Source organism: Lepidothrix coronata, unplaced genomic scaffold (genome assembly GCF_001604755.1).
Source record: "Lepidothrix coronata isolate B3197 unplaced genomic scaffold, Lepidothrix_coronata-1.0 Scaffold131, whole genome shotgun sequence".
Lineage (NCBI taxonomy): Eukaryota > Metazoa > Chordata > Aves > Passeriformes > Pipridae > Lepidothrix > Lepidothrix coronata.
In genome coordinates, this window is record NW_016690311.1 from 888617 (window position 1) to 908110 (window position 19494).

The window sequence follows — 19494 nt, forward strand, 5'->3', positions numbered from 1 at the left end:
TCTGTAGAGAGTTGATCTGGTTCCAACAACATTCTGCAAACACCATCAGACACAATCAGCTGAAAACTGCTTCAAGCTACACAGCAGACATGTCATCCAGGTACCATGGAGTGTTACTTCCCATATGCTGCCAGAGCACAGAAATGGGGTTATGACAAGAGAAGAACAGATTCAGTCTGAAATCTCAGTGTAATTAATTCACTTGCCCTTAAGAATCATTATAAGAAATTTCTATCGCAAAGCCAGCAAACCCACCAGAACCAGCCATGGTGTTGTTGCCAGTACAGCACGTTAGACCTTGCAAAGAATTAATATAAGCTCTGTCAGCTATCAAAAATCCCAGCCTTTGCATGATCAAGGGTCTAACTGGCAAACTGGCTGAAATTTGTATGCTGTGCTCAGGCAGCTGATACAGCAACTTAGGGAACACTTAAAACATCTGCAATGGATGTACATTTTCTTTCCTAACCAGTCATGGAGAACTTTGCCCTAAATAGTTCCATTGCTTTTGCTTACCACTGCCACTGGCATTACGGTTGCCTTTACGAAGCATTTTCCTCACTTGTGATGCTGCCGACCATTTCCATCCAAGCTCAGGGCCATATTCTGCCATCACTTTCACACTGCATATCTCAGGATTTAAAATTAGGCAAGTAACGAGTCTCTGCCATGTAATTTACATCTAATCAGTATTCTGCTCTTCTGCTGCTCATCTCGAAGGGTGTCTACGAGAAGGGTGGGCAGCATGCAGAGAGGACTGCGATTCATTTGGAAGAGAAAACTAACCCCTCTTAATGCATGGATTCGTGCTGGAGGAGCACACACACCAGCTCTACCAACCATGTCATGCTGTAAACCTTCCCCAAGGGGTTGAGCCAAGTCCACCCAGCAAGGCAGGTGCTGGAGAGGTGAGGCTCAGGTCTAGAAATGGCACAAAGGAACTGCTCACACCCACTATACCCAAACAAATCACTCCACTCCTGTATAACCCTTGCACTTACACAGACACAGAAGGTGCGAGGGATTATTCCACCCAAATTACAAGGCACTTATTGCTCCTTTCCCCTTCTCCCCAGGGCTTACACAAGCCAAGTAGCAGTGGAAGCGCTCCCAGCAGAGCTCCTTTTTCTCCATACGCGCGCAAATCCTCCGTTCATGCCGGCGAGGCATCGCTGACACAAAAGAGACAAACTGCCATCAACACCTTCCTCCCTGGTGCCGCCCATGCAGTTTGGCACCTTTGTGCCTTGTTTAAATGGTTATGAAGAGTTTAAGTATTTATTACCACGAATTTCCTAACTGCTGGTACCAAAAGGCAGAGTGGTACCACCCAATAGCACTGAAGGTATCGAGGCTGTGTCCATTTGAAATGGGGAGAGAGGAGCAGGAGAGGGCACAAGATCAGGAGGAGGAGGAGGTTACTCTGCAAGGCAAGCAGAGAGGAGACAGGGCTGCAATAGAAGATGCTACAGGTAAAGGACAGAGACAAGGGATCAGAAGTAAAATATTCAGTTATTCATCCAAATGTATAGCCTTGACCTCCTGGTACTGTCATGGACTGACCAGAACATTATATCCCAAAGGGACTTTATGCTTTGGACTCCATGTCTCAGCTCTGCTGCAGGCAGGAGCCTGGTGTGGATGAGCGAGCTCCTGAAAGAGGGGTTGCTCCTTGTCCATTCTCTACATAACAGAGCCAGCTCACCTTCCTGTGGGGGTTATTTTCTGTCTGTGGTTTAGCAGAGTTCAGAGCATCCTGGACATCAACACCTTTACTGCCAATCCCTGCTCGTATCAGCACCCATCCTTTGCATTGCATGAAAAGCAAATGACAAACATACGGACAGCAAAGTATTTTTATTCCATCTTTATTGCCTGCTGACATGTTCAATATGCTCAAACTACATCTGAGGGACTGCATAGAGAGTGTTTCTTGTTTATATTTGATGTACGGCAGAACACTTTACATTGCACCAAATGTTGAGCAAACGGTAACATAACAGAGAAGCTGCAGTGGCAGCTGGAATTTCTGAGGTGGGCTAGAGAGACTCTCTGGGGGCAAAAGTCTGCTCATCTTATTCAAATGAATTGCTTTTCTGGCCAAATTCTGCTCTGATATGCCAACTGACGAATACAGACCTAGTAACATGAGAAAACATGGAATAACTCTGAGAGCTTCGATTCCACAGCAAGCTGAAGAATATATAGCAGCTGAAAACTAGAGAAGCAAATGCAACCACACTGAATGGCCAGAAGAAAGGCTCCTTAAGAGAGACAAGGGAATCCACATCCAAACCTGCAAACCCTTGCACAGAAGAGTATCAACAGATTTACTTATGGGAGAAACTGTGCCAGGAGAGATGATTCTCTGCTTTGGAGAATCCTTGTTCACAGGAAAAAAAAAAATTGAGAACTTGATCTAAAAGGACTGAATTGTCTTTCAGGGAAAAGCAATACCGGTTGCTCTACAGGTAATCACAGACTGCCACAGCACTTCTAACTTCATTTCAGAGCATAATAAAGGAAATATACAGAGAAAAGCAATCCTTCAATCTCTGCCAAAGAACAGGGTCAGTGCATAATGTTCCCAAAAGGAAAGAGGGATGAAGGCATCTCCTGTGGCTGCTCTACACTAACTTGCCCATCTCTGTGGCCATTTTGACCCCATGTGGAGTCCAAAACGAGCACTTAACCTGTCCCTGCTGATCACATTTGTTTATTGGACTAGGTAGTCAACAGGTCTCTCCAAATAGCCTCCTACTTATTTGGGTCATGCACATCATAAATCCCCTTTACTTCCCAAGGATGGGTTTTCTTATCTGCCCCACAATTTAGTGCTATGGAAGCCAGCAGTGATGGACAAATGGGGAATGAATGCAATTAAGTTTCCTACTGAGACAGCTGAACTTGGAGCAATAATTAACACAAACCAAACTAGCCAGTTTACAGTAGGTGATTTAGGACCAGAGAAGCCAGCTGTGTAAGGTGAAGATGGACTGCCTGGACTCCTGCCCTTACCAGCACAGGACAGCCAGCACACAAGCACGCTCCATGCCACCCGTGGAGCTGGGTGCACCTGGTTTACACCATCTCTGTTCTTACATAGAGGTGAAATCCCTGCTCCTCTGCAGCAGACCTGCCATGTGTTTGAGTAGCAGCAGGATTTCACCCTTTGACTTGATCACTTTAGGTCTGTGCTGGCACAAGATCTCAGTTGGATCCCATGTTATTTCATCAGAGCATTTCTGTGTTGCTTTCATACAGGACTCTGCACAAAGCTTTTATATCTCACCGTTGGAGACAACATACCCTGGGAGTCTAGAGAGAATGAAGAGAGAGATGGACCCAAGAGGACTCTGTGGCTTTCTCAGGTTGGTGTGAGATGGATCCCTCACACTGGGGCCACACGCAGTGGTTTCAGCTGCCACTGGAAGGTGAGGGAAGATCTAACACACAAAGTATTGATCCGGTCTTTTTAGGTCACAAAGGACATCTATCTGTTTCCTTGAAATTCTTAATCATGGTCAAATACACAGGTCTACTGAAACTGGGGGGGCAGAAAGTGAAAGAAAGAAAAAAGGGGAAAAGGAAGACACTGCAAAATGATCAATGAGAGCTGTAGACAATGAGAAGCAATAATGAATGTGAAGGCAAGATAAACATCAAGAACAATATGCTGACTGATGTAGCCAGTGATGAAACTTCTCCAGATTTGAGTGGGCTCCAAATTTAACCTGGAGGCTCAGAAAAGAGCATCTACACCCAAGAACCTCCAGCCAAGACAGACTGAGCTTCCTCCTCACCTCATTACTTCCTCACTAAAATTGATTCACCATTTCATCAAGCATTCAGGAGCATCTGGAAACTCACAGCTGGGATATCCTTGAGAACGTGTATATGCTTAGAAAAAAATCCATGACTTAACAGACACCCTACAGAGAACCACAGCTCAGCATCAATCACAAGGCACCAAAAATCACCAGAGGAAAGACTTAAATATTTCATGTTGTGATTTAAGATCACTTCTAGTTACATCTGTTACCTGGACCAGGACAAAGAATCGTTTCTTCCATCTCTTCCAAACATTTTTACCAATGGCCCATAAATACCTAGGAGAAAAGAACAGGTGAATTCATTACACAAGTAACTATCTGTTGTTCTCTTGTTTTTCAGTGTATTTTCTTTACACCTAGAAAATGAAGTTATTGCATGAGCAGGAGTAATTACAAGACCCTCAAGCCCAGCAGCATTCACAAATGTGTTTATTTCTAGCCTGAACAAATATCCTGTAAAGAAAGTGACACAAAAAGCTTCTAAAGACTCGACATTACACAGTATTAATTCTCTCTTTCCCTTTGTCCTTCTCAACTTGCTCAGAATTTGAAGCACTTTGATGCCAGGTGAGATGGGCAAAGACTACATTTGCAACGGAAGAATTAAGGGAGAGAAATCCCTAATGTTAATTTAAGACTTCACAAAACCATTTGGCTGAGGGGAGCTGCCAAACAGAGGGATACTTTCTACATCAAACCCACTGCTCAGGATCCCAGTATCCACTGGACTGAATAAACAGGACACTTTATTGAACAGCTAAATTCCTAGAAATTGATTGGCTACAGATTATTCAAGCAAACTGAATAATTTCTCAGCAGGAGTGAATTTACTGTTTTCTAGAAAGGAAGAATTAACTTTTAAAATTAATGTCAAAATAAGCATTTAATCTCTATGATGAAGTGGCCGCTGTGACACAGACAATGGCAAAACTAGTGGCAGCACCACGCTAATAATAAACACAAGGATATTATTCAGCATTAATATGTTTTATGTATCATTAAATTACTTTTTTTCTGGCTCAAGAAATAGAAAAGCACTTCATTTTTGGTTATGGTAGGGGTTCCTTATACCAGAAGAGATCCAGCACACTCTTGATGAACGTTTAAGCCACAAAATTCCAAGTGATGCTGATGTGGGCACTGAGTCCTTGGCTAGTCCAAGAATAGGGTAATAATTGTCCTTTTTGCTATTGCTGCTAATATCAACAGAAAGACAACCTCAGTTCTGGCAGCAAGTTGATGTTATAAACCTAAGAGTTTTAAGCAGCATTATACAAATCAAATGTTAGTTGAAGAAAGCTTGAGAATGGCCCTGCTGTCATGTGCAGTCAAGGAAACAAGCAGGACAGGGAATCTGTCTTCTCTGGCTTTTGGTGCCTGTGATCATGGTGGAAAAATTAAGCTTCACACGTGGCTATTGGTTCTGATCTCATCAGCAGAGAAGACAGGAGGAAGAAGAATTAAAGAGGATGAGGGATCTAAACCACAAATAACGGATTGAATCTAACAAAATGCTATGAAAATAAAAATGAAATTACGTCATTTTTATAGCACCAAAAACATACTGGAGAAAGAGTTAATCCAAACAATGACTGTCCTGAACATTTTCAATTTTTTATCACATCCTGAGCTCTGAAGAACAAAGAGAGGGAAGCCTTGCCAATGGCCTTAGCTAGACCTTCCTAAGGATGATCTTTGTAACTGTACGAAAGTAGAAGCAGTCAGGGACCTCTCTGTCCCCAGAGACTCTCACACTGACTCCTGGAGGGAAGAGGTTTCTCTTTTAACCTTCCAGATCATTAGTCCTGCTCCAGGCAACCGCTATTTAATTGTGTTGTATATCTCAGTATAAATAATGGCGACCACACTGGGGTTTATTTCAAGCAGAACGTGCACTGCACTTACGGTTCTGAGCAGCCAATACAAGAAAACAAAGAATAACTTAGAAAATTATATTATTCTCAGCAAGAGTGTTGGGCAGTTCACCTATTATTTCTTCACAGGGAAAAGCATAACTAGCAATTTCCTGCTGAATACTGTTTAAAATTTAAACTGTTTAGCTCATTCGGATTAAAAAAGACTATGCTAAGAATATGGAAAGTGCACTAAAAAGGACTGAACTAATGCCATTTTTATATTTATCTTTCTCTTTCACCTCCTGTGAACTTGAGAAAAAGAGTTTCTCTTTCAGAATCTTAAAAAAAAGAGAAATTTCCTAATGCACACTCAAAACAAAATGAGTTCAGAGGGAGACAAATGTTTACCCAGAGTGCTTCATGTTCTGAGGTTTATCCATTCGCACGGCAAGCTTGATCTTCAGGTCTTGATCTGGGCAGTTTTTGGAAACAGTCATTTTGTGCCACTCTGACTGCTTTGGGCTATTAGGAGTAGGATGGAGAACAACCTGTAAGAATTAAAACCAACAATGTTAAAGAGAAAAATTATTCACAAAACGGGGTTTAATGGGGAACAGAAACACATCAGATGAGCTATTTTTGACCTAAAAGTCAGTCTGGATATGTCTATTCACATCAGTGAGGATGGTCAGCTTTTTACTGCTTTCTTAAAGTACATCTTATTATTTTGGAATTAGGTCATGTATTCTTTGGTTCCTCTATCGGCTCATGGAGCTGTGCAGACAGAACCTCATTATCAGCTCCTGTCATTTGTGGAAAGACTGTGGTAAACGAATTTGCAACTGTCCAGGTAAATCAGTCTAGACATGATGGTGGACTGATGTGATTAGCAAAGCAGCAACAAGTTTTTTTGCTGAGATTTCCCACTGCAATCGCCCACTTTCAGACTTGTACAACCTGGACAACCTCTAGCCTCCCTGATACCTCCCATGTGAGGTGTGCTCTTTTCAGGGCTCAAAAACCTCTACCTACAATGGTTCACCTACTGCTATTATCAAGTTGTGAGAAAGCTGGCTTGATTATTTACTGTGATGACTGGATAAAGTAGGCAACAGATAGGCTGTTGCGTCTGACTGTGCTATGACAGCAAATCAAATCTGCAGTGAGGAAATTATGGGAGGGTGTCCAGCAGGGGCACATCAGTGCAACACCACTGCAGATGAATACCAGTGCAAGTAACTGAAAGGTTGCAAGAGGTGAATAATCTTTCCTGATCATAGCTGTGCTTTTCTCACTCATTCATCACCACTACTAAGCTGAGCAGCTCTTTCAGAGAGTAAGGTACAGAGTATTCTCCCAGAACTAAACCACACTGACCATCTTCTTCTGGTGTTTCCACATGTGCCCTTTTAGGTGGTCTAACCTTCTTCCTCCTCCACCTATTGTCCTCCTGATGCTTTCACTCTCAGAGGTCTCTCACTCTCAGAGGTGACTTTGCCTGGCACAAATTCATTCAAGTTTCCACTCCTATGTAGTGAGATGAATCTCCTTTAAATCCATCAACCATAATGCATGCAAATTGTTTTACAAATGGCAGTGTTCACCCTCGTTAAATGATGTGCTGCCATCACTCATTCCTTGCTCATGGTTTGTCCATGCTGCTGCCAAGCTTCTGCCCAGACTATAATCTTGTATTCCTCTGCTCTTCAACTTTACTGCTGATGCAACAACCTAGGGGCTGTTTACCACTAAAATATCCTTGACACTATTACCCTCTGATGAATAACTCTAAAACTTACTTTATTGCCTCCTCTAAAGCCTGAGGTAAATATCAGTAGATTCCCAAGTTCACCCTTATTCATTAATGTTATTTATCACTTCTTTTATTGAATTGCTTTCTCTGGCAGGAATCTGAAGCTGTTATTAGTCACATAGATAACTGAGCATAACCAGTCTGTACTGCATCACTCTTGGAAAAAAATACATTTAAGCAAATCCTGAAGATGAGAAGCGAGTTCTCCATACGGGGTGGGGGGTGTTGGAAACATTAAGGACCCAAACTGAGCAGTATCCAAGGAATTCCACTTCAAGGCAGGTCATGCAAGCACGTACACTTGAGCTACCGCACCTCTTAGTGAGGCAGCAGCCACTCAAGGTGTTTGGGATGCTCTCTACTTTGATTTCTAACTCTTTTTCATCAAAAGGCACATAAACTTTCCTCAGTCGTATTGTAATTCACAGCTCTTCCCCTCCTTCCTCTCAGTAGATGAAGTATTGACATGGCTGAAATCCATGGGAGCCCTGCCACTGGCTTCAATAGGGCCAGGATGTATTCCCATGCCTTTAGCTGCCCATCCAGCAGGCTGTAAGGCTTGGGAGCATTTTTCAGCTCTCCCTTGGATAAAAGTGGTGAGCTGAGGATTGGCGGCCGGTTGCCAATTTAACGCTCGCAATAGAAAGTGGGCATTGTACCCGCCTGGCAGAGCACAAAGCCACTGCTCAAAGGGCGCCTGAGCAGGGGTGTTTTGTGTATAAAACCTGCTTCCCTCCTCTCTCCATGCAGACAGGTTCCTGCCCACTCCAACAGCTAAACCAGGGGCTTAACACGTTCCCGGTTTCATTGTTACATTAAAGAAGAAATCTTGATGCAGCCTGAGCAGACACGCGTCATCTCTCGGCCGCTCCAGGCACACTGAGCATCCCTTTGAAGTTTGGCCGACTGAAAGCACTGGTGGCCACGGGCCAGGGGGAGTCACTGCCAGCTCCCCACACTTGCCACTGCTGGCCCATGTCCTCTGGCCCACAGAAACTCAGAGCTGAGGGATGTTTTCCTGCTGGACCAGGAATGAAAGCGTATTGGTAGGGCTTGCTCATCAGCCTTTCAGGGCAAGGGGGGTTGCTTTGGGGCCTGACATCTTTCTCAGAACAACATGCACAGCTAATTGCTTCCCGAGACCAGCAAAGTCAGCGATGTTCATGGCTGCCAGTGGAAACAAGACTTACAAAGCAAGTGGGTCTGCACCGAGTGTAACCACTCAGGGGAAAATCCCTGAATGGCATTGTGGCTGGCTGGGTGAAAAGCTCTGCTCAGCATGCCACAGTGGATAAAGGCAGGGTGCCAGGCTGTTTGAAGTAGGAGGTTTTGAAAATAATCCTGAAAATATTATGATGCTGTGCAGCAAAAACCATTGCAGGTCTTCAGCTGGAGTATTGCAGCCTACTGGGGTCATCCTCCTTGTCAAAAAAAGGAGGAGGACAGGATAACGGGAAGGGTCAAGGTGTGGATGAGGAAAGCCTGAAGGGGCTGTGACACTCTTAAAAGAGAAGAACAAAGGATGCTACAGAAATGTGAAAACACAAGCAGTTGAAGTGACCATGGATTATATGAGACAAGACTGCATGCACTGCTCTGCGCTATAAAGTTATAAATTAAATCAACAGCTCACTAGGACCTGGAAGAATGTTTGGCATTTTTATGAACAGAATTAATATAAACCCATGTTAATTAGGCAAAATGTTGTTGTATAGACAGACTCTCTTGTGTCAAGACACAAGTAGCCATGGAGGTAGCAAGAAACATCCCAACAGCTTAGTCCATAATTGGAAATATTGCACTTGGGCTTGCCACAGGATCGGTGGCTTTCCTGGCCATGGATTTCTTGGACATAGCCATGTAGACAGAGTGGTGAGCAAGGTGTGCTGCAGAGATGGGCAGACAGAGCCCAGGCTGTTCCTGGAGATTGCTTGGGTCGTGTTGAGCCCTCTTACCCTGAACTGATTTTCATGGGGTCTTTACCATTCTGATCTCTCAGCCTGAGAAGCTGAGGAAGGCATAACAGGGAGTTTGCTGTCACTTATGCCTGAGGCCAACACAAATTATACAGCTGGAAAAAATCCATGGAGACAACTGAAATGTCCCAAAGCCACAGATACTCTGGAGCTGTGGGCTGTAGTGATGAAGGGCCACCAGTCCCAGGGCACTGGTTTAGGGGCCACAGGTGAGGGGCAGAGATGGGGTGGGAAGGTTTGCTCTGTGGCCAGTAACCTGTGAATCTGAGCTCTTTGCTATAACACTATTGAGGGGAGCAATGAAACCCCATGTTTCACTCCCCAGTCCAGCCCCACAGAAGCCACCAGTTTGGCCACCATCCCCAGGGAACCCAGGGTTCCAAACCTTTTGCAGTGAGTACTGCAGTCAGTGCTTTCAAAAGCTCAGACTGTGCACCGGCTGCTCAGCAGATAGGAGAGCAGCTTAACACTCCCTTGCCAAACTTAAATCCCCTCTTTTTGCTTCAGCATAATCCCCTTTTCTGCCTCAGGAATGTCCATTTCCGTAAGCAACTTCTAAGGCTTTCCGGACTGCCAACATCACACACAAGATCCTCTGCCTTTGCTCAGAGCAGGCACAGCCAGCTGAAATGCTGCCATTAAAAACTCACAACAAAGACAGCATGCGAGATGCACTCCTTTCCAGCAGTGCAGAGCTTGCTTTCTTCCCCCCTCCTGAAGCTTGGCAAAAAAGCAGAGCATGTTGTGCTCCAAAGATATTTCCGTACAGGAGAGATTTCTCTAGAAAAGCAGGGCCAGAAGGAAACACTATTAAACTCAAAATCGCCTTACCCTCCCAAGCTCTTTGTCCTCCAGAGCCAGCACTCCTGTGCTCTCCGTGAACAGCTTCACCTTCACTGCAGGAAGCGCGTGGGTTGTCGTGAAGTCTCCCTGGGTGCCCCAGCTGTGAAAAGAAAGACAAGAAAGATGTTCAGCTCAGCTGCAGGTCAGCACTAACACTGCTTGGGTGTGCAATGGTTAATCCAAAATGTCCTGTCTGACACAAGCTGAAGTGGTTGGGTTGTGTGAGTGACAAAGGCATTAATTATCTTCCTTGGGAAACGTGGGACAGATGTTTGGAAAACCCATGATGATTCTTGGGGGGGAAAAAAAGAGCATTTGGGAGCAGTATGAAAACAAATTTAAGAGAACTTTCTTATTAGAAAGAACAATATGTCTCCTGCAGCGCCAGCCTGTGCAGTCACAAGAGAAGTTGAGGACTGAAGACATCTGCACCCAGGATGTCTGTAATCATTCAGGCCTCTGCTCTTCTCGTGGCCAATTAACCTCTACTTTCCAGACTGATAGCGAGGTTTGGTTTTTTTTGAAGAAACTGTAATTTAACCTAGGTCCTCTTCCAAGTCTCAGCCCAGGCCCAGTTTAAATTCAAGCCGTTATGTCTGGAGTAATCCTAGTTGGCTGGAGCTGCGGAGCAGGACACCAGCTCCTTGTGGATGGCATGGCAGTGGCCAGGAAGATGAAACCTCTACAACTACACAATGAACTGAGACCACCGCCTACTGTTTGTACTCCATGAGTCATTCCATGGCTTGGAAAGGAGTGTTATGGAGGCAGAATGACCCACGGTGTGTGAAAATGCCCTCTAGACATGCATGTCTCTAAAGGAAACCTCCAAGCTTCTGCAGTCACAAGTTGTCCAAGTGCACAAAGAACATGAATGCATTCCATGTGGGACCCTGCCAGGACGGTGTTATGAGCAACACCTGTGAGTGATGTGGTGGAACACACACTGCAACCCAGAGTGCTGCAAGTCAGATGAGAGATTATGCCATACCTCACTAACAACTTCTATTTGCCCTCACTCTATTAATGACACATTCTGTGCTCCAGAAGTATCAATTTATGCTTTGCTCTCCATTGAGCAAATCTTGTCCAACCGAGCTCAGCAGATGAGCATGTTCAGTGACGAGCTGATTAACAAACTCAGCTTCTTTATCAGCTCTGCTCTAAAGTTTTCTCTCCTGGTGCCACTGATCCACATGTTTCATCTTTTATGATGATGCATCAAACTGCCACCAGTGCCAGAGAGCAGAGCTTTGGCATAAATTACCTGCAGCACCACAGGTCCAGTTAAGTCCTCTATAATATATCTTTTTCATGTGTGAGCCATCAGCTACATAATAACTGTTTTAAGCATAAGAACCAAGAAACAACTTTATTTTCTAATCACGGTTTCAGGTCATAGGTTATGTTTTCTCTCTTAAAAAACTCCGTCGTCACCAGGAGGGAAAGTAGGGAGATAATCTTGCTTTGGGTAAGAGGCAAAAGTAAGAAAATATCCAACCTTACGCTGTGTACTTTGACAGCATCTGCTTTATAGAACTCATATCGCTGTTTACTATTAAAAAGCTCTTATTTGCTGAAGCATTCCCAGACCATATGTTATCAACAAATGTTACTAACCAAATACAAACAGTAATTTTCATTAGGTTTCCTTCATGAGAACAACATTAACCACAAAGGGAATAAATGTTTCAAATGACAGTAAACATACATAGCAAACCCTTGACAACACTGTGGCGCTTACATATTCATACCCCCAAAAGCCCTGAAAAGATCTGCACCAGCAAATGGAGACCATCAGAAGTTGGGTTTTGTGCTGGTTGGAGCCTGTGGTGATGTCATTAGTTGCCATAGTGATGTTCAGCATAAGGCCATAATTCATGTCACTGAAATATCATTTGTATTCAATCTAAGTACCCAGTTTATCTGGGCTGCGTATTAAGTTATTGTTGAGAAAATTAGCTCTGGATGGTAGTTAGGTATTAGGATCTTCTGAGGGACTAACAATGTAGTGGTTTAATTTCCATATTTAATCGCTAAGCAGGTTATCACTGCAGGAGTTCATTTGTTGGGAAAGTGCCTTGGGACTCATTCTGGACAAATCTCACAAAGTAGCCATGCTATCTTGTACCCTATCACAGAGTTTGTGCTGATGCTCCAAAGCAATAAAACTTTTGCAAATGAGGACAAATAAATGTCATTCTGGCCAAAAGATTTACATGTATATATAAATATATATATATGTGTGTGTATATACACATGTCACAAAAAAAGAAGCACACAAGCAGAAAAATCCTGAGAGTACTTTTTCAGTCAAGACCATATCAACTACCTGAATCCCACCTGAACCCTTCAGCCCAGCATTTCTTACTGCCCAGTGCATTCCAAAGCCTGGAACTGATCAAGAAATGCTGCTGTGCACAGGGACTTTACTAGAATCACCGCCCTATATATGGCATCTCTGCTGTTCCAGTGGTATCACTGGGATCTGCTTGTGACTCCAGGGTTTCTGCTTAGGTATCAAACTTAGGATGAGCAGCTAAACTCTTCTGGCTGCAAAGAGGTACTAATTTGACAAATGTTGGCCCTTTTACAAGCAAAATAAGGAGATCATCTCTGTGGCATTTGTGTCTACGGATTCACCTAGAGGTGCCATCACAGTTATTGACCAAAGAGCCCAAAGCGCTGAGAATTTTTCCTGAATGAAACATAAAATGACACATATCCAGAGGATAGGAGTGGATAACAAGGAACAAAGGTCAGCTCTTGTTTCCCATTACCTCAATGGGCTCATTTAACACGAAGCACCTGAAGGATGGGCTCACCTGTCTGATTTCAGGAACATTTGGAAGCTCTCACAAGCACTGTCCTCCCTGCCACATGAGGGACAGTGATGCCATTGCCAATGCAGGTGCCAGACTGCTCTGACCAAGCTGCTGTGAGCTGTCTCAAGTGACATGCTGCTGATCTGGCAAACCTTCAGCTTGATGCTACTCAGCCCTTCTGAACTTATGGCCAAAATTGGTAAGACCAACTAGTCTCCTGCTGATGCCACACCAAGCTCTTACCCTTTCCTGATGTAAGATCACTGCAGAAACAACTGTCTTCATCCTATGGGTGCAATGCTTTACATGCTGATCTTTGGCTGTGGCCTCTAAGGGCTACTAAAATGCAGACACAGCAATTACAAAGTTAAATTACCACATAGCTAAAAAGACAAAAACATTAAAACACCATGGGGCTGCTATGTTACAATGTGTGATTATCATACTACTTGGGATATGAATAAGGCTTGAGCAAAATCCCATAAGCATCCCTGCTTGAGTCCTGACTGCACTCATGTATCACATGAAAGCAGGCAAGAGGTTCTCTGACTCCAGCTGCTTTTCTCCATGATATCCCACTTATGTGGCCTAATCCTTAACTTTCTCAGCTGTCCTTTCGAGACACTGACTTAGTAATTTCTGTTCAACTTTAGCATGTAAGTTCCTCCACAGGAAATTTTAGCACCCATGACCTTCCTAAAAGTGAACATACAGATTTAATACCCAGGAAAATGCATTAAATTTTCTTCATTTGTATACTGTGGTCTCCAGCAAGTCTGCTTAACTCTTGCCTAATTTGAAACATCACTCTTCTTCCATCATTGCTCTTGTAACTTGATGTAGCCAGAACACTGAGGCCTGTGATTTCTATAAATAAAGAACAAGTACAACTGGGTTATATTGCTGGGCCATGAATCAGCCCTGCTAACCAGCTCAGCCTGTCAGTGGGCTAACACAAGAGCAGCTGGAAAGCCATGTGCTTTCCACAGGGTTGACATTTAAACATGATCCATGACCGGTTCTCATGGGCTTCAAAACTGCCAGAGGATACCTTTTATCCCTCTCCAGATATATTTACTGAAATAGGTTTGGTTGCCAGCTTGCATGAAACAAAAGTGAAAAAATCAGAAAATGAAAGTAAAAATGTTTACTAAAGGAGAGCTACACTCTTCCCTCAGTGGGTTCACTCCAGGTGTGCACTACAGTCAATGCACACAGCAGTCTCCTGGGACAGATGGTCTCTGCTGAAGATGATGCCCTTCTGCCTTGTTCCCACAAATTCACCACTTAAGTACAAAAGTCTTGCAGAATAACATTCCTAAATGTTGGTCATATTTGCATCAGTTTATTGAGCCACCTGCTTGGTATAGTTTTTCCAGTCTAATCGACTCAGCAGCAGTGCCTGTCCCCTCCCAGGCCAGGAACATGTCCTTGGGAAGGCAGAACACAGCAAGCAGCTGCTTCCATCCCTGCAGGGGCACAGCCACTGAAACCTGCAGCAGCATCCCCCACCCTCCTGCACAGCCAGCTGGCTGTGTGCAGGGGCATGTAGGTCCAGCTGAAAGGCCTTTAATAAATGTGACCACGTCTTGGACAATATTTGCAAGGCCAGCTTAACCTCACTTGCTCTTCTCTGCTGCCAGAGTGGGATCCCATGAGAACAAGACCAGCTGGTCTGGCTGCCTCCCTCCCTGTGCACTGCTGGTACTGGCAGGAGAGTCACGCACTTCTCTTCATCCACATTCCTCATCTTATCCCTCCTGGCACTCACACCAGCATGTCTGTGTCCCTCCTGGTGTATTTATGGTTTGGTCCCCAAACCGAGCCAGCTGGTAAAGGGAAGCTCATCGCAAGGGTGGCACAGACATCAGCCTGACAGACACTGCCTGTGCTTTGAGGAAATACAGGTCAGCAAAGTCACCTTTTGCTTAGTGACTGCTTCACATGGTGTGATGTGATGCTTTTAACCCAGCCTTGGTTTTTCAGCTCACTGCAGTGCCTGGCCACGGTGCCTGCTGGAACTGGATCCTGCTCTGACGATGGAGTGTTCCCATCCCGCTTCACTGCTGGGAGACTGAAATCCTACACACAGTCTCAACTTAGTTCTTCCAGAAATCCTGTCTAGCAAATGATGGCTTTATTTCTTTAGCACACTCCTTTCCTCCCAGAAGAGATCTTTGCAGGAAACATCCTTAAATCTTAGGCCATAAATCATGTATGCCCACAGCTTGAGCACTGGGAAAAACAGAGTTAGAGCAGAAGCATGCCAGGCACTGAGCTAACCTACCTTCATGCAGCTGATGGAGTAGTGCACCTTTTCCTCTAATGTAATGGTAAGGTGTATTTCTTTTTTACATGTTTCTAGAGACACAAGCAAGGAGGAAAATAAATGGTCTTAAAACATGTTTAACAGTACATGAAGAAGCACACAGGAAAGCTTTCTGCTATATTCTCTAATGCTTTACATATACCAGCCATTCAAAAACATGAATTAGAGGCTGATGACCACCATTACCAGTGATCTTTCTGAACTTCCCTTGCCCATACTCTGAGGCTGCAGTTCATGATAATCGAGTGCACACAGACTTAGGTCAACAGCAAAACCTGATGCAGGGATGGCATTAATCCCACCGGGATGAAAACATCCATTTTTGAAAATGAAAAGAGCAATTGGGAACTTCTAGGAACACCATAAACTAGACAGCCCATGCGCTGACCTTTCACAAGCAGGTGCTGGGAGAGCAGACAGCTCGCTCCTTTTTGGGAGCAGTGCTGGTGAGGCACCAAACTGGCAGGGACGCGGCAGCACGGATGTGTCCATGACACGTGGCAGAGGCAGGTGCTCACACCTGCACCAGCTGGGTCACAAAGCCATAAGAAACAGAAGTAGGGCATTCCAAGGCCTCTGGGAAAATATGTACTCTTTGCAGCTCTCATGGGTAATGGCAATGGATAACAGGTTTTTCATTTGTGTCTTTGGGATTTGAAAAAACCCAAAAGCATAGAAGAATTCAGAATTTTAGGCTCTGCAAGAAAACCCACAGGCTGGGGTCACACAGCTAGAGACCTGTGGAGTGCAGCTCCACACACAACTCTGTTTCAGTGGGAGAATGCAATAAATCACTGCTAGTTTGGGGATAGCTACAAACTCGTTCGCAACTTACTGCAGTAGGACTACAAACCTCGATTGAGGTCAGCTGAATTCTTCTAGAAACATAACCCAGTGGGCAATACAGCATCAATATTGAAAGATAAAAAGGTTATTTAGTCAGAAACAAAACAAGGTGGTGAGTAAAGACACCAAACAAAGCAGGAAGCACTTGCTGCAGATGAAGCAAGGGAGGTGTTGGTTCCTCTCACCAACCACAGCCATCCATTGGCAAAATACCAAGCTATTTAATCTATTTGGTGGGTTTTGTGGGACTGAGTTTGGATTTCACATGCTGTAGAGAGCCTCAAATGGATCTGTGGCTCTGAGGAAAGGATTTGATCTTCAGCTATCAGAAGATACTGAAAAAAGAGACCAATCACTACTGTGGAAAATCACAAATTTAGGGGACTGTACTATCATGTACGAGTGCCCAGGTCACCTGCTTTGGGCTTCTGCTATTACAATAAGGAGAGAGTTAGGCCTTAATTTGCCTTATCCCAATTTAGCAATCAGATGAAATGATGCCTGCCTAAAAGGGCCCCTGTCTTCACTTCTAAAGAAGGGTGTTGGAGGTAACTGCTGCGGGTGCAATTAAAATCTCAAAGAATACATATAGATGCAGAGAACTTTCTGTGTTTCTGCTCATGCAAAGATGACCTGGGCTAGGAAGTACAATTCAGGTGCTAAGAAAGGCACTTTTCCGTTGTGCCTGTAGAAATGGATTAAGAACGGTTTGCATAATACGTCTTGATTCCCAAGAGCTGCTGAGCCTCCTCTGGGATTCCTCCCACAGTAAAAGTTTGATGTGTTTACTCACCTTCAAAACAGGATAACCAAAGACATCAGATACAGATTGACAACGCAGCCTATTTCTGTTTACATTTGTTTCCTCTCCTCCCTTTCTGCTGCCAGAACAGCCTTTCAGTCCCATCCCCTCGGAACAAGCTGAGCTGAAGTGGGAGTGACAGCACAAACAGACTTGATTCCTCCTAGACTTTGCTGCACAGACTTCGTAACAATTCAAACTCTGCTTTCACTGATGCTGCTCCCATGCAGGTGAGCGACAAGTCAGCATCTCCCTGACACTGGCCAGCAGAGGCAGCTGTACCTGCCTTCCCCAGAGCTATGGAATGCTGAGCAGGGCCATGTCTCTGCATGGAGCACTGATGCCTGCTCTGATGGGATAACCTAAGGGTACTCTGAGTGAATCCATCATTTCCCATGACATCCTAATTCCTGCTTAGCATATAGCATTCCCTCTTCTAAGAAAAGAGCACCATTGGTAAATATTTTGCTTACAAAAAGGGTGTTTATTTACCCCAAAACACCACTGCAGAAAGCACTATGGTGTTATCCAAAAGGTGAGCAGAGACAGCACATTCCCTAAGGACTGGGCTCCTCCTACAGCAGCTGAGTTCCAACGTCCAGCATTTCATCGACTGCCCATTTTCTGTTCTCACGGCTCTGAGACACAATGTATGTCACCCACACAGACACCATTCTGCTTAACATCATGCAGCCAGCAGTGCCAGACAGCTGATAAAAGGCACCACCTCTCCCTCCAAGAGCTGCAACTCCCACATCCTCAAACTGGCTCCGGCAGCACTACACTGCCGGCTGAGAGAGAAATATGTCTTGGAGAGCGTCACATCTGTGCCTGAGTGTGCAAAGTGCAGAAGGAATAGGGTAAAGCTGACAGAGACTGCAGCAAAGCAAAGCCTGCAAAGGTCTGCACTTGATCTGCTTGTGGCTCACACACAGTCCCCACAGACCCCGTTCCAGTGCCAGCACAGGGCACTGCAGCCAAGAGGAGCTGCTGAGGCCGACAGCACAGCTTTAGGAACCCAAAAAAGGATGATCTCTGCTATACAGAAAATATGGAGCTTGATTTGTGTTTCCTGAGAATGACTGATTCAGTGGGGAAGTGTCATGAAGGAAGTAGGGAGGGGAGGTGGATTTAATCACATTATAGCTATTTATGGCCACGAGATGGCATTCCTGCCCCAGAGATGTCCCTGTGCCATGCCTGCACCCAGCCCAACTCACCTCCTGTGCCCAGGACCACACACCCCTCCTGGGCTGCTGTAGCCCTGGCTGGGCTCTACTGCACAAATCCCACGGCCGGTTGGGGTGAGAAATTCTGGCAATGCCATTCATCAAAATCTTTGACGTATTAACAGGGAAAACAAGTAGTGTGATTACTTTCCATGATTTGATGACTGCTTTTCAAATGCTCTGTGCTCTTCCCTAATACTTTCACAATTAGAGAAGAAAAGCTCAGCAGGAGGAAATGGAAATGAAAGCCCAGCATCGTTTCACTGGGAGGTCTGAACTGAAGGAATAATTGGTTTTACAAGGGCTGCCTACTGTATGTGCTCCATCAGTGTATCTGCTTTGGATACAGCACAAGTTAAGAGTTTAAGTCACAAAATGCATCTGTGTGCATTTACTGTCTATGGCTGTGACACTTCTTGCATAATGCAATGTCTTGCAATGACATCCACAGGCTAATTAAAGTTTCTTTTGGTCAAAGATGCTCCACTGAACCAGCCCCAGAGCTGCTCATTTCACAGAACAATTAAATTCAGTGGTTAATCACTTCTCTCAAGTCTTGTCACCCTGAAAGAAAACCAAACTGCAGAGGACTGCCGCTGGTTAAGGCCTGGTCATGGTTTGGACTTAGTAAGGCCAAGCCCTGCCAGCTTCACAGAAACTCAGTATCTCACAAGCAGAGACCATGAAAAAGGAGAAAGAAATCCTCTGCCTGAAAATACAGGTTACTGGTTTCTGCCAATATAGTCTACACCTTCCTTTATAAAATTCAGGAGAGGAGAGCAATGAAATATTTCCTAAATGTAAACAGAGCAGAAAACAGCACCAGGTGCCTTTCCAAAATCAGCTAAAGAGACAAACAAGATGTTTGAGACCATCTCTTGTTGTTGCATCACCACATACATTCTTCCTATCCTATATTTTTCTAAAACAGAATCCAAGACAGAAAGCCCAAATCCAGCCAGATACTTGGGATAATATTTACCTTGCCTAACTTCTGACAGCTAGAAGCAAAGGCATTCTAGAATCTCCTGGTTCAGTGGGGATGAGTGGACAATTCCAGCAGGTGATGCCCATCCAGTTCCTCTCTCCATCAGCATGCAGTGACAAGAGGACGTTGCTCCCTTTAAGTACTTTCAGACTTA

At 44.5% G+C, this 19494-nt stretch overlaps 1 protein-coding gene across 2 annotated transcripts in view; it reads right to left on the reverse strand.

The window, feature by feature from the left end:
• Positions 1 to 19494, reverse strand: part of CADPS (calcium dependent secretion activator) — a 211882-nt gene that overhangs the window by 103349 nt on the left and 89039 nt on the right. For both annotated transcript variants that reach the window (XM_017826840.1, XM_017826841.1), the window contains exons 7-9: positions 10310 to 10421; positions 6098 to 6237; positions 4043 to 4109 (exon numbers count right to left, since the gene is read on the reverse strand). In XM_017826840.1, the coding sequence (XP_017682329.1) occupies positions 4043 to 4109; positions 6098 to 6237; positions 10310 to 10421 (319 nt within the window). The remainder of the gene's footprint in view (positions 1 to 4042; positions 4110 to 6097; positions 6238 to 10309; positions 10422 to 19494) is intronic.